This window comes from Salvia hispanica, chromosome 4, assembly GCF_029641045.1.
Source record: "Salvia hispanica isolate PSC_SH4W2 chromosome 4, Shi_PSC_v1, whole genome shotgun sequence".
Lineage (NCBI taxonomy): Eukaryota > Viridiplantae > Streptophyta > Magnoliopsida > Lamiales > Lamiaceae > Salvia > Salvia hispanica.
The window spans coordinates 42,816,908-42,830,063 of NC_142695.1; the positions used below are offsets into that span (position 1 = coordinate 42,816,908).

The 13,156-nt window shown below is 37.3% G+C and overlaps 1 protein-coding gene, 1 non-coding gene and 1 pseudogene across 2 annotated transcripts; all 3 read left to right on the forward strand.

The window, feature by feature from the left end:
- The first annotated feature begins 1,319 nt into the window (after positions 1-1,319).
- On the forward strand, positions 1,320-4,133 carry LOC125195181 (AT-rich interactive domain-containing protein 1-like). Its single transcript, XM_048093366.2, has 2 exons — positions 1,320-2,261; positions 3,211-4,133. The coding sequence occupies exons 1-2, from the start codon at positions 1,353-1,355 to the stop codon at positions 4,015-4,017; spliced, it is 1,716 nt and encodes a 571-aa protein (XP_047949323.1). The 5' UTR covers positions 1,320-1,352; the 3' UTR covers positions 4,018-4,133.
- A 2,322-nt stretch (positions 4,134-6,455) lies between these two features.
- Positions 6,456-7,722, forward strand: LOC125197082 (large ribosomal subunit protein uL3-like; annotated as a pseudogene).
- A 1,486-nt stretch (positions 7,723-9,208) lies between these two features.
- Positions 9,209-9,327, forward strand: LOC148928695 (5S ribosomal RNA). The gene has a single exon (XR_016130091.1). It is a non-coding gene; the product is annotated as a 5S ribosomal RNA (ribosomal RNA).
- The last annotated feature ends 3,829 nt before the right edge of the window (positions 9,328-13,156 follow it).

The following is a 13,156-nucleotide window of genomic DNA, read 5'->3' on the forward strand; positions in this document are numbered from 1 at the left end:
ACTAACTTATTCCTACTCACATTTTATTATAAAACTAATACTACCTCCGTCTCCCAAAATTTGTCCCACTTTGACCCGACACAGGTTTTAAAAAATGTAATGGAAAATGAGTTGAAAAAATTAGTGGATTGTGAGTACTACTTTTATATATTAGTTTTATAATAAAATGTGAGTAGGAATGAGTTAGTGGAATATGAGGTCCACTACCAAAAATTGGTAAAAGTGAAATGAGACAATTTTTGGGGGACGAACAGAAATGGAAAATATGACAAATTTTCAGGGACGGAGGTAGCACATAAAAGTATGACCCAGATAATACTAACTTTTTTCAACTCACTTTTCACTACATTTCTTAAAACCCGTGCCCGGTCAAAGTGAGACGAATTATCTAGGACGGAGTGAGTATATTTTAATGTATTAGAATCAAACTAATATATAAATCGAAATTAATAACATTAAATAAGTGTAAAACGAGAGTGATGCTCACATAAAAAGTTCACATAAATATGCATATCATTCCTGTTAGAGCATCTCCAACAAGGAAAAGTAAATAAAAGAGGTATATCATCTATTTACCTTCTTAAAAAGTGAAATATATCATTCCAAAAAATAATATATTCCAAAAGAAAAATGTATATGCAAAGGTATATCATTTAAATAAAATAATATAATAGTACAAGATGCATTAAATTACGTTTTCCGTCCCTCTTCAGAATAGAAAAAAGTACTCCCTCCGTCCCAGAGAAGTTGACATACTTTGAAAATGGCACGGGATTTTAGGAGGTTTTGTTTTGTGTGTTAAATGGAGAGAGAAAATATAATTTTTATATTCATGTGAGAGAGAACTTTTTCCAAAAAGGGAAATGTGACATCTTTTATGGGATAAACTAAAAAGGAAAGTGTGCCAACTTTTCTGGGATGGAGGGAGTATAATACTTCTCAAATACCTCTTCTCTTGTAGAATAATTTTTTCATGAAGAAAAGATAAATGTACTAGTTATATGACTTTACCCCTCTATTTACCTCTCCACTCACGCTCTTACCGTAATTTTTTGGGGGTCAAATTTTGAAGTCCAGTGATATTTCACTCACAGCTCTTCCTCCCGCCAAAACCCATCTGATTATCGGAGGTCCTCTGAATTTGTTTCGTTTTTTTTTGTTTTGCGTTGTTTTTATTTTCCATTCTTCTGCGCTTAACACGCAAAATTGCACCGTCTCTCTGTGTTTTTTTTTTTTGTTTCGAAGGGTTTCTCGTTTGATTTGTTGCATTTTATGTACGAGTTTATGTATCAGTCCGAAATGGATTTGATTTGTTTTAGATTCGGAAAAATGTAGAAAAAAATAAAAAACAAATGGCAGGATGGTTGAAGAGAGAGAATGATACTCTTCAGGGAGCACAGAAACTGGGGGTTTTGTTCGATCTAGGAATAGAAAACAATGGCGGTTCCGATGTTAACTGCACCTTCACTAAATTTCTGAAGGCTTTTTTGGAAGATGTTTACGGCATTTCTTGCTTGAGATCGCTGCCGCCGGTTATTGGTGAGGGGCAGGTTGTTGATCTGCTGAAGCTTAAGATTGTTGTGAAGAAGAGAGGTGGGTATTGCAGAGTTTCGGAAAACGGGCTATGGAGCTCGGTAGCTGCTGATTGTGGGGTTGATTTGAGGTTTTCAGCTGCTTTAAAGTTGACATATGTGAAGTATTTGGATTCATTGGATAGATGGTTGAGGAAAATTGAGAAATGTAGAGAGGAGGGAGTGAGTGATATTGTGGAAAGGTATCTGGATTTTAGTCGGTTTTTGATTGGCTTGGAATCAGATCCGAAGGTTTTCATGTCAAGTAAAATTGAGAGAGGTGATGGTTTTGTGGTAGTGAAGAAGAGGGAATTTGAAGGAAATAAGGGGTTTGTTGGTATCGATGTTAAGGGTGCCGATGATAAGTGGAGCAACAAAAATAGCGTTAGTGATGATGTGAATATTATAAGTAAGGGGCAATCTATTGATAAGGGCAGTGATGGTGATGATCTACAAGTGGATCGGGACTCCATTAGTAAGAAAAGGAAACTAGAGTGCTACACAGGCACGCTGAATTGGATACATAAAGTTGGAAAAGATCCTACCAGGGTTACTGTTGAGCCATTACCTGAAGGGAAGAAGTGGAAATGTTATGGGAGTGAGCTGCCGTGGAAGCAAATTCTCGTTATTCGTGAGGCAATGCTTTTGAAAAAGAATGTCAATGCAGGGTCTCAACAATCTGCTTGGCAGGTCTGCATTTCATTACTCTCATGGTTGAATTAAGTTGATGAATAGCGTATATGCAATTATGCATGATGTGATAGTCAGCTGGATTATGACCAGTCTTAAGATGCATGATTTGTTGTTCTAACATCTATGGTTAATGATGAATCCAATCAAATAAGCCATTAAATGCCTTCATCTTTATGTCTGCTTTTTGGTGGGATCAGTTACAGTATGTTAACATTGGTCAGTTTGCATCTTCATGTGCTGAGAACATCACCACTATTTCAGCATGTAATGTGTCGAGGAACTTTGTGTTTTGAAGACTTGTTAGTTGCTGGTGTTTCTTCTACAAAGACTAATAATTCTAGCTATATAATGGCCACAAATAAGTAGAAATATGTTAATTTCTTTTAAATAATTAAGTGAGAAATATGATCAAGCTGACATTCTGTTGTATTCAATCTTATTTTTAGTAAATGCTAAGTAGTTTTAGTTTTATCTTCTCTGGTTTGCTTATGTCTCTGAAATTGGTATTGTGGCCGGTTTACTCAATAGACAGTTTCCAGTGTGTATAACTTCATCTGTTTATTTGTGTTCTATGTTTAGATGTGCAAACTCCATGAGCCCAGTTGCATATTGTCATGTAGAGGCATTGTGTGTTATCAACAGTAAATTGCATGCATCATAGAGGCCAGACCTTCTTTAAACGCGCTTGGTGAGTTAAGAGTAGAGTAAATATACTTGGATCTCGTGAAATTCTGACTGATAAATGCAAACACTAAAGAAAAGTAATACTCCTCTTGTTGAATTCACAAAACAAAAAATCTATGAAAGCATCCATGTTGAGTTGCATTAGTATATTTGTCCGTAAACATAGCAGATCACATATCATCTCCACTTTCAGAACAAACATGGCTTTGAACAATCGAACATATGAGTTTCTTGATTCAAACAATTTCTTCTTTCCTTGCAGAAGAAGCAAAAGATGCACCCGAGCATGTATGATGACGACCAATGTGTTTCTGAAAGGTTAAGGTGCAGTCTGAGGGTCCTCTCCTCCAAGGATCCTTCTCAGAAGTCAAGAAATCGGGGTGGAGCTGAATCATCTTCCTCAGATTTTCAGACCAACGAGGATAATGTTGACTCCCCAATCTATTTGAGCATCTACAGGAAGAAACGAGTCCCCATAGGCTCAAATCATCAAGCAGATTTGCTCGAGTTCCAAGGTGAGGATTATGAAAGTGAAACTAGATGGTTGGGTACCAAAATCTGGCCTTTGGATAAAGCAGAACAAAAGAAGAAAAGCCTAATAGAAAGGGACCGTATAGGAAAGGGGAGGCAAGAGTGTTGTGGCTGTCAATTTGCAGGATCTCTTGAATGTGTGAGGTTCCATATTAGAGAAAAGAAGCTGAACGTGAAGCTTGAACTTGGCTCCGCTTTTAATCTATGGAAACTTGATATGATGGGAGAGGACGTCGCCTTCTCATGGACAAATGAAGACCGGAACAAGTTCCAGCATACAGTGCAGTCCAACCCTCTCTCATCAGGAAAATACTTCTGGAACAAACTCTTTAAGCATTTCCCTCAGAAGGGAAGGGAAGCCTTGGTGAGCTACTACTTCAATGTCTTCCTTCTCCGATGTAGAGCCAACCAGAACAGAACCAGCCCGGTCAACATCAACAGTGATGACGAGGGGTCAGGATATGGGCCGATTGCTAATAGATTTGGTGCTGGTTTGAATTTTTGTTCCCCAAACAAACCTCATTTGAGTAGCAGATAGGTTGCTGAGGGAGGCATGAAAAGTGCATTTTTTTTTGTTCGATAGAAGCTCATTTTGATTTCGCAGAGTCAGCCATGCCCGGTTTGAGGTTCACAATTGGTTGAGTATGATATGTGAAGGACAATCAGAAGCAATTGAAACATATTTTTAGTTATTCTCTCCGTCCTGAAATAGGAGTCCTATTTAGTTATGGCACGAGTTTTAAGAAATACTATAAAACAAAATAAGTTGGTGAAATGTGGGGTCTACTTACCTTTATTTAACCTTTTCTTCACATTTCTCAAATTTACAAATTTTGTAATTAAAATTTATGCCGTCTAGCTACTACTAAGATCTATTTACGTAGTATTACAACTTATGAAAGAAAACGTTATTTAGGTTGCTTGATTGTTGTTGTGTGGTGGAGTTAAGATTTCTATCAACGGTTTCTTGATCTTAAAAAAATACTAGTACTAAAGTAAAAATAAACACAGAGAATATCATTTTGACATTAGCTAGAGTAAAAATTACTTTTACCAATTTATGTATTTATTTTTCAGGGGGACTAAAAGGCTTTGTTGGAATGTATGAATGGATACAGATTAAATTTATCGAACGTATATATTTATCAATCCACCATTAAAAGTTCTATATTATTCCCTTCGTCCCAGACTCCCAATTAAATTGATGCAATTTTTTTTAGGTACGGAGGTTAATAAATAGATTTAAATGGATCAAGTGAAAGATGATTAAAATAGAAGAGATAAGAGAGAGTAAAGTAGAAGATTGAATAAAATAAATGTGATTAAAAGTTGTCTTTTGTAAAAAAATGAATACAACTCAACTTAGTAGGGATATCCTTAAAAAGAATAGCCTCAACTTAGTTAGAACTGAGAAAGTATCATTTTGGGATGTCCACCATTAAATATCACATTTTATTTTCACAATTTATGATTAAAACTTTCACATTTTAAATGACGTATTTTACTAACATTTCATTATAATACTTACACTTAACATATAAGAATAAGACTATCAAATACTTTTACCACACATTTTTTTCTTAAAACTTTTAGAATCAGTTACACATTTAATCCCAAGAGGAAGGGAATATAAATTTATAATTATATGATTGGCAAAAGTATAAAATTAGGAATTGTAATTTCTAAATGAATGTGGGATTCATCATTCTACCCAAGGTATTAATTATTTCCATCCATAAAAATATAGTTTTAATTATACGAGTTTTAATATAGAATTATTAAAGTCAAGTGAGATCGAGAAAAAAATACAGTATGTATTAGTTGAGATATTGCTAATGAAATATTAGACTCATTTAATTGCAGAGAAAATTTTATAAGATCTTGTTAGGTTGAGATTATTTACCTTAATTGAGAAATGAGATGCAATATGGGTCACTAATCCATAAGATTCATGTAATGTCAACATATAACACATTATGTCAACAAGGGGGTATAGTTGTAATTACATTAATAAAATGGCAGAAAACATAAAATTATATTTCAAACCATTTTCTAAAATCTTCTCTAAAACTATCGCTGAAAACCTGCAAATCTTCATAAAATCGAAGACCTTCAAAATCGAAGACCTGCAAATCTCGCTGAAAAATCTGCTGATCTTCAAATTTCAATTCGTAGACCTTCAAAATCGAAGAGCAAAATTGAACAGTTTTGTGCAATGACGATAGAAAAGCAAAATTGAAGACAATCGGCTGAAGCGCCGATTGTAGCTGAATCGGCTGAAGCAACGATCGAAGAGAATCGACATTCCAGATCGGCGGTGGTTGAAGCGACTTCTTCAGGTTGATGAATTTTCAAAATCGGCATTCAAAATCGTCGTTCATCCGAAAATTGAAGAATTTTCGAACAACAGACGACTAATTCGATGGAGTTTGGTTGAATCTGAAGTTTTTAGGTTGATTTTATCGACTTCGATTATGTTTTTATGCTTTATTTGTTGATGCCTAGTCAAATTTGTTCCTAATCAGTTTTTTTTTTTTTTTTTTTTTTTTTTTTTTTTTTTTTTGCTTTTTCATTTTTAGGTTCGAGTACACTTCATAATTAAAGCCTAAGGGTTATCTGATGGATTCTTCATCTTATTTAGAGTCGACGTCGATGAATGTTGAAGGTATTTTGGTTGATTTTCATTAACATGACTTTTTTGTACTTTGTTGGTGAATTATACTTTGTTGACATTCTATGTAGAATTTATTGATATCATGTATACTCTCTGTTGCTATTATGATAATATCTTGTTCACATAAATGCAAATCTGATGATATTTGAATTGATGTGCATTCCTATTGACTTCTAATTTGCTTGTCATTCCAGTGGTAGACATGCTCTATTATATTACAGAGATTTTGTGTTGAACTAGGCTAAAGTTTTATTGAAAGCACGAAATGTGAATATTCTGTATTGAAATATTTATTGCAGAACTTCACAAGAAGGAGACATGTGAAGCTGTCACCATGATTGAAACACCACTTATGGTAATTGTTGGTGTCGTTGGGTATGTGAAGACTCCTCGTGGTCTTCGCTGCCTGAATACAGTTTGGGCTCTGCACTTGAGTGAGGAGGTAAAGAGAAGGTTCTACTAGAATTGGTGCAAGTCAAAGAAGAAGGCATTTTCCAAATACTCGAAGAAGCTGGAGACTGACGAGGGGAAGAAAGACACCCAGGCACAGCTGGAGAAATTGAAGAAATATTCTTGCGTCATTCGTGTTCTGGCTCACACTCAAGTATAAACTAATTTCCTTTTTTTTGAAATTTTATCACTAATTATTTTTTTCATCAGATTTGACTATAAGTTTAAAGTTTTCTATTGCTATTAACTATTGTATAGATAAGGAAAATGAAGGGATTGAAGTAAAAGAAGGCACACATGATGGAGATACAAGTGAATGGTGGGACTGCACAAAAGGTTGATTTTGCATATGGTTTCTTTGAGAAACAGGTCCTCATTGATGTTGTTTTCCAGAAGGATGAGATGATTGACATTATTGGTGTCACAAAGGGTAAAGGGTATTAAGGTGGTTACACGTTGGGGAGTCACCCGGCTTCCTCGCAAAACCCACAGAGGACTTCGTAAGGTCGCATGTATTAGTGCAAGGCATCCTGCTAGAGTTTCCTTCACAGTTGCTAGGGCTGGACAGAATGGATACCATCATCGAACTGAACTGAACAAGAAGATCTATAAGCTTGGCAAGGTTGGGAAAGAAGAACACACATCCTCTATTGAGTTTGACAGGTTCCAACACTAGCATCTTTGCAATTTGCATTATATATACTTCCATCTGTCAATTCTTTCCATTGAAATTGATCATATCAGTTTAAACAAATAACGATTTGTTAGTTTGTGAATGAAAAGATCCAAATATAATCTAATGTATGGAAATACTATGTTTTTCTCGTTTATCTAATGACTTGTATGTTGATTGATTGCAGGACTGAGACAGATATTACATCAATGGGTGGATTCCCTCACTATGGTGTAGTAAATGATGATTACTTGATGATCAAAGGCGGGTGCGTGGGTCCTAAGAAAAGGGTTGTGACTCTTCGTCAATCTCTCCTCAAACAGACATCGCGTGTTGCCCTCGAGGAGATTAAGCTGAAGTTTGTGGATACCTCATCCAAGTTTGGACATGGACGTTTCCAGACCACTGAGGAGAAGCAGAAGTATTATGGTCGGGTCAAGGCATAAATTATTTACTGAAAAGTAATTACATTATTTGACATCTAATGGTCGGCTCATTTTTGCACTAGTCTTGGACAACTTAGTTTTTTCTCAACTTGTTTTTCGTGATAGTTTGTGAGAGTTATATTGTTATATTGAGTTGTAATCTTCTGATTGATTTTTCATTCTTTCCAATTGTTTTTTTAACCTAATTGTCTCGTAGATTTTTCAACTTTACATGCTGTGGCACATGACATAAAGAAATAAGGCAACATGAATGAGTCAAGTTGGGCCGGAAACAAATGCCTTTGAATCATATCAACTTTACATAAGAATACAAAATTTTCAAATATCAAATTATTACAAAATAGTCAAAAGCCCTTGCTGTTGTGTTTGTGGGTGGAGGAAGGTGTTATGGATAGGGTTGAGAGTCCATGGTAGGGTTGCAGAATCACTGGAGAAGCTAATGGTTTGTATGTGCAGTTGACATGACTTGTATGTGCATTTGATACGATATGGCTTGTACGTGTAGTTGACATGGTTTGAAAGTGTAGTTTACATGGCTTATAATTGTTTTTGACATGGCTTGTACGTGTAGTTGACATGACTTGTACGTATAGTTGACATGGCTTGAAAGTGTAGTTGACATGACTTATAATTGTTGACATGGCTTGTACGTGTAGTTGATATGGCTTGTACGTGTAGCTGACATATTATATACCATAGTTGACATGACTTGTATGTGGAGTTGAGACGATATGCACTATAGTTGACATGACTTATATGTGCAGTTGACACGATATGGCTTGTACGTGTAGTTGACATGACTTATAATTGTTGTTGACATGGCTTGTACGTGTAGTTGACATGACTTGTACGTATAGTTGACATGGTTTGAAAGTCTAGTAGACATGACTTGTATTAAAATAAAACTTATAATTCACATTTTAATACTAAGAATATCAAATGTCAACAACTCGTTTTAAAATGTCAACAACTAAAAAATAAAACTTATAATTTACATATCAATACCGAGAATATTAAATGTCAACAACTTGTATTAAAATATCAACAACTAAAAATAACACTTATAATCCACATTAGTGCGTTCATTTTTAATTTTTTGCGAGTGCGTTCATTTTTAATTTTTTTTATAATTTCCGTTCAGTTGGTCTTGCTGCGGTCCGAAACTCGACTAGTGGTTGGCGAGTGCGAGGACAAAAAAGTACGGCAATCCCCACGAGCCGGTCCCACAACCTTAAACGTGCCGAAAAACAGTAGCTGCGAACTAAAAGTGGCCGAAATGGCTCGAACGGCCTCTTTTTGCTTCCCGGAATAGCCACGGGTTGTACCCGTAGCTCAGCACATGGGGCTCGGCGAGAGCTTCACGGTGATATGATGTGGGTCCCGTAACTCCTTCCGGATCAAAAGTTATGCCCGTCTGAAGGGTGGGGGACCAGAACCTGCGCACGGGAGCGTACGCTATGAAAGAATAAAGTGCGGGGCTAATGACGGGTGCGAACATACCAGCACTAATGCACCGGATCCCATCAGAACTCCGAAGTTAAGCGTGCTTGGGCGAGAGTAGTACTAGGATGGGTGACCCCCTGGGAAATCCTCGTGTTGCAACCCTTTTTGCGAGTGCGTTCATTTTTTTTTTTTCGTTCAGTTGGTCTTGCTGCGGTCCGAAACTCGACTAGCGGTTGGCGAGTGCGAGGACAAAAAGGTACGGCAATCCCCACGAGCTGGTGACAAGCGGGTCCCACAACCTTAAACGCGACGAAAAACAGTAGCTGCGAACTAAAAGTGGCCGAAATGGCTCGAAACGGCCTCTTTTTGCTTCCCGGAGTAGCCAAGGTCTGTACCCGTGGCTCAGCACGTGGGGCTCGGCGAGAGCTTCGCGGTGATGTGATGTGGGTCCCGTAACTCCTTCCGGATCAAAAGTTATGCCCGTCTGAAGGGTGGGGGACCAGAACCTGCGCACGGGAGCGTACGCTATGAAAGAATAAAGTGCGGGACTATTGACGAGTGCGATCATACCAGCACTAATGCACCGGATTGTTAGAGTTTGTATACTAGAAATCACGTTTCGAGTGATTGAATACTGTAAAACTCTTATTTTATTTTCCAATGAATAAAACAGATTATTTTTGTCATAATGTTGTTATGTTTTACATTTAATGGATGTTAATGCATGTTTAAATGTATAAGTTAACTTAACAAAGTCTAAGTCTTTGTTTTAGTAGACCGGTTGTGGGCGTCGTCCACTTTAAGGTAATACGGTCAGTTCTAAACAAAGAAAAATATGAATTTCACAACCTAGATGGAATTAGACTACCCATCGAGAAAGGTTGCAATGTCAGTCCGTATATTTCTAAGCCTTACTGAAATAAGATGACATTGGTGTGGTATAGCACTGAACGGATCTAACAGCAAGACTTGCCTTGGGCTATCTACTGAAAGGCGAGGTCTTGATAAATATTTATTTCTTAATCAATGTAGGTTAGCATTGAGCATACGGTATTGATTATGCATTGCTTTGACTTATCAAATGGTGCGGGTTTTTCGTAGCCCAATTATCCTGATATATTGGGCAGTGGTGATCGATATCTAGCGGTGCTAGGATTGCTATTATATTGAATCGTGCACGAGGTGAGTCTCGTTTGATAATGTCCTCAAGAGGAGCGCGAAACTAAGTTTTATTATTCGGAACCTAGCTAGTTGGAGTATGATTACTCTATGAATAATAAATGAGTGTTTCATGCTAAGTCCACTCTTGGAATTAATAAGAAGTTAATTAATTAAGTCAATAGCAGACATTAATTAATTAATGGACATATTAATCTTAAGCACGGGAAATGAAAGATAAACGGAAACCCGGATTACTTATAATTTCGGATTTGGATGGGGAGAGTTCAATATTACTTCTGTAGTGGCTGCTCGTAATATTCCAATTATAACTTATATTAAATTGTGGGTTCAATTTAATTAGTAAAAAAAAAAAGTAAATTGGATGAGCCCATATCCAAAGCCTTCCATAGATCCCTGTCTGGGCCCAAAAGGAACTTAATATAAATAGGAGAATAAAGGAGACAGAAAATACACAATATCTCATATTGCAATTTTCGAAAATTTCGATCTCTCCCAGCTGTAGGAGATTTCGAATTTGAGTCCTATTCCAAAAAGGATTTCTTCTGTCTTCTTTATTTAAGTCCTAGTATTCTAGTAAGATCAGCCCACACTGATATTAGAGTACAGTTCGGGAACCAGAGAGAAGATTTGTGGTCTAGTACTTAAAGCTACACGTGGAGAAGTCGCTAGCCATCTTCAATTCTTTGGAGAATTAATTAGGTATTATTCTACTCCGTAGAAAAGCATGTTTTAGGTTTTCAATATTCTTAAAGCATGATTAATTCAAGTTATGAGCATGATACATGTGATAATTACGCGAATAGATTTTGTCTAAATAATCTGCTAAATAGATCTGATTATTATGTGATTTATTTACATGCTCTTCCGCTGCGTGCACCAACAATTGGTATCAGAGCCAGTCTTTGGCTCTGATTATTTGGATTTAAATTTCGCGAAATTCATGTATGCATGTCTTGATTGATTACGAAGCATGTTCTTGTGTTTTTATTTTTTTTTATGTTTATGCATGTTGAACTCAAGAACATTCGAATCATAGAACTTGAATTATTCGAACGAACTAGATGTGCGATTCGTCGGCGCTTGCGCCGGGACGAATTGCGCTATGATCGATCGAAGAGGGTTGCCAATCGAGTGGGAGCCGAGGGCGACGGGCATGGGGCGACGCGCCGGCGAGCAAGGGCTCGCGCGCGCCACCGGCCAAGCCCGCCAAACCCTAGCCGGCCCCGATCAAACGCGATGCGACGCGACAGGAGCCGAGGACGTGCGATCACGCGGCGACGCGCATGCGAGCAGGGGCTCGCGCGCGCCGCCGATCGAGACCGCGAGCCCAGGCGGCACCAGACGCGTCGGACGGAGGAAGCCTGGCACGGTGGCTCGTCCGAGAACCACCGAGGCGCCGGTCTTCTTCGCAAAACCCTAACCCTAACCCTAATACCGAAACCCTAGCCGACCCAGCCCTAGCGAGGCGCAACCGAGAGCAGCCGCCGGCTGCTGGTGCGCGCGAGCTCGTCGGGCAGTGGGAGATCGCCGGGAGGTCGTGGCTCTGGCTGCGCCTTCTGGCTCGACGACGACGGAGGGTGAAATCTCGGCGGTTGTCCGCCGGGAGGAAGAAGGGAGAAGGAAGAGCGCGCCGTAAGGCGCGGGTTTTCCGGCGGTCGTCGGGGGGCGAACACGCCGTCCCGGCGAGAATCTCCGGGGATATCTTCGTATCTTCGTTGTGTAGATTCGTGCCAACCTCGAATCTCTAGAAATTGACGAAAGATTATTTTAATGATTATTTAATTGTTTAATTAATAGATATCATTAAAAATAATATTATTTAATGAAATAAAACATTTTGGGAAGATTTCCCTAGATTTTAGGAATATTTGGATTATTTTCTATATCTATGAATATTTTATATCCTAGATGATATAGATAAGAATAATTTAATAGTTTCCTAATTATAATATATATCTAGAATCTATTATAAGATATGATATATATAAGAATACATTAAATAATATAATTGATATTCTTCCTAATCTTGAACTTGGAAATTATATGAATTTGATTTTTCATGTCTAATTAAGATTATAAATAATGTATTTTATTTTAGATATATCTTATAGTAAGACATGAATGAGAATTAAATTCTAGATTAATAGTTTCTATATTAAGATATTAAAGATTATAAAAGATTTAATTATCCAGTAAATTAAATACCAACAGAATTTAATTAGTCTTAATCTGCCTTAAGGCTAAAGGATAATTAATTAAAACCATAACCCAAATATCTAAGCGATAATTATGAACTAATGGTTTATATATGGTCTCCATCGGTTGGACTGCCAAATTTTGTGAAGCTGATTTTCTAATATTATCGCCACCTACAGAGTAGGGACAATAATCCTACGAAAACAGTAAGTTCATAAGGGCGGACTTCTCAAATAATGAATAGAGTGAACTAGAAAGTGATTCCTAATATTATCGCCACCTACAGAGTAGGGACAATAATCCTAAGGAATTGCGAGTTTCAGGGTTCAATCGGAATTTATGAGATAGCTTGATTTTGTTATCAACACATGAACATTGTTATGGGAGTGTGTTGTAGAAATAAAATACTGTAATGCTAAACCAGGTGGTCGTGCTTAGGAAGCATTTGACATGTCAACCTCCAGAGGAGGAAGCTATTGATATGTCGGTGTTGTGACCAGTAAATTGTCGAAATTTTAATGCGTATTAACCTCCTGAGGAGGATACAATTTATTAATTTTGCTGTTGTAAGATTTTGAAAAGTTTTATGGTTAATCTACTCAATTTCCTTACA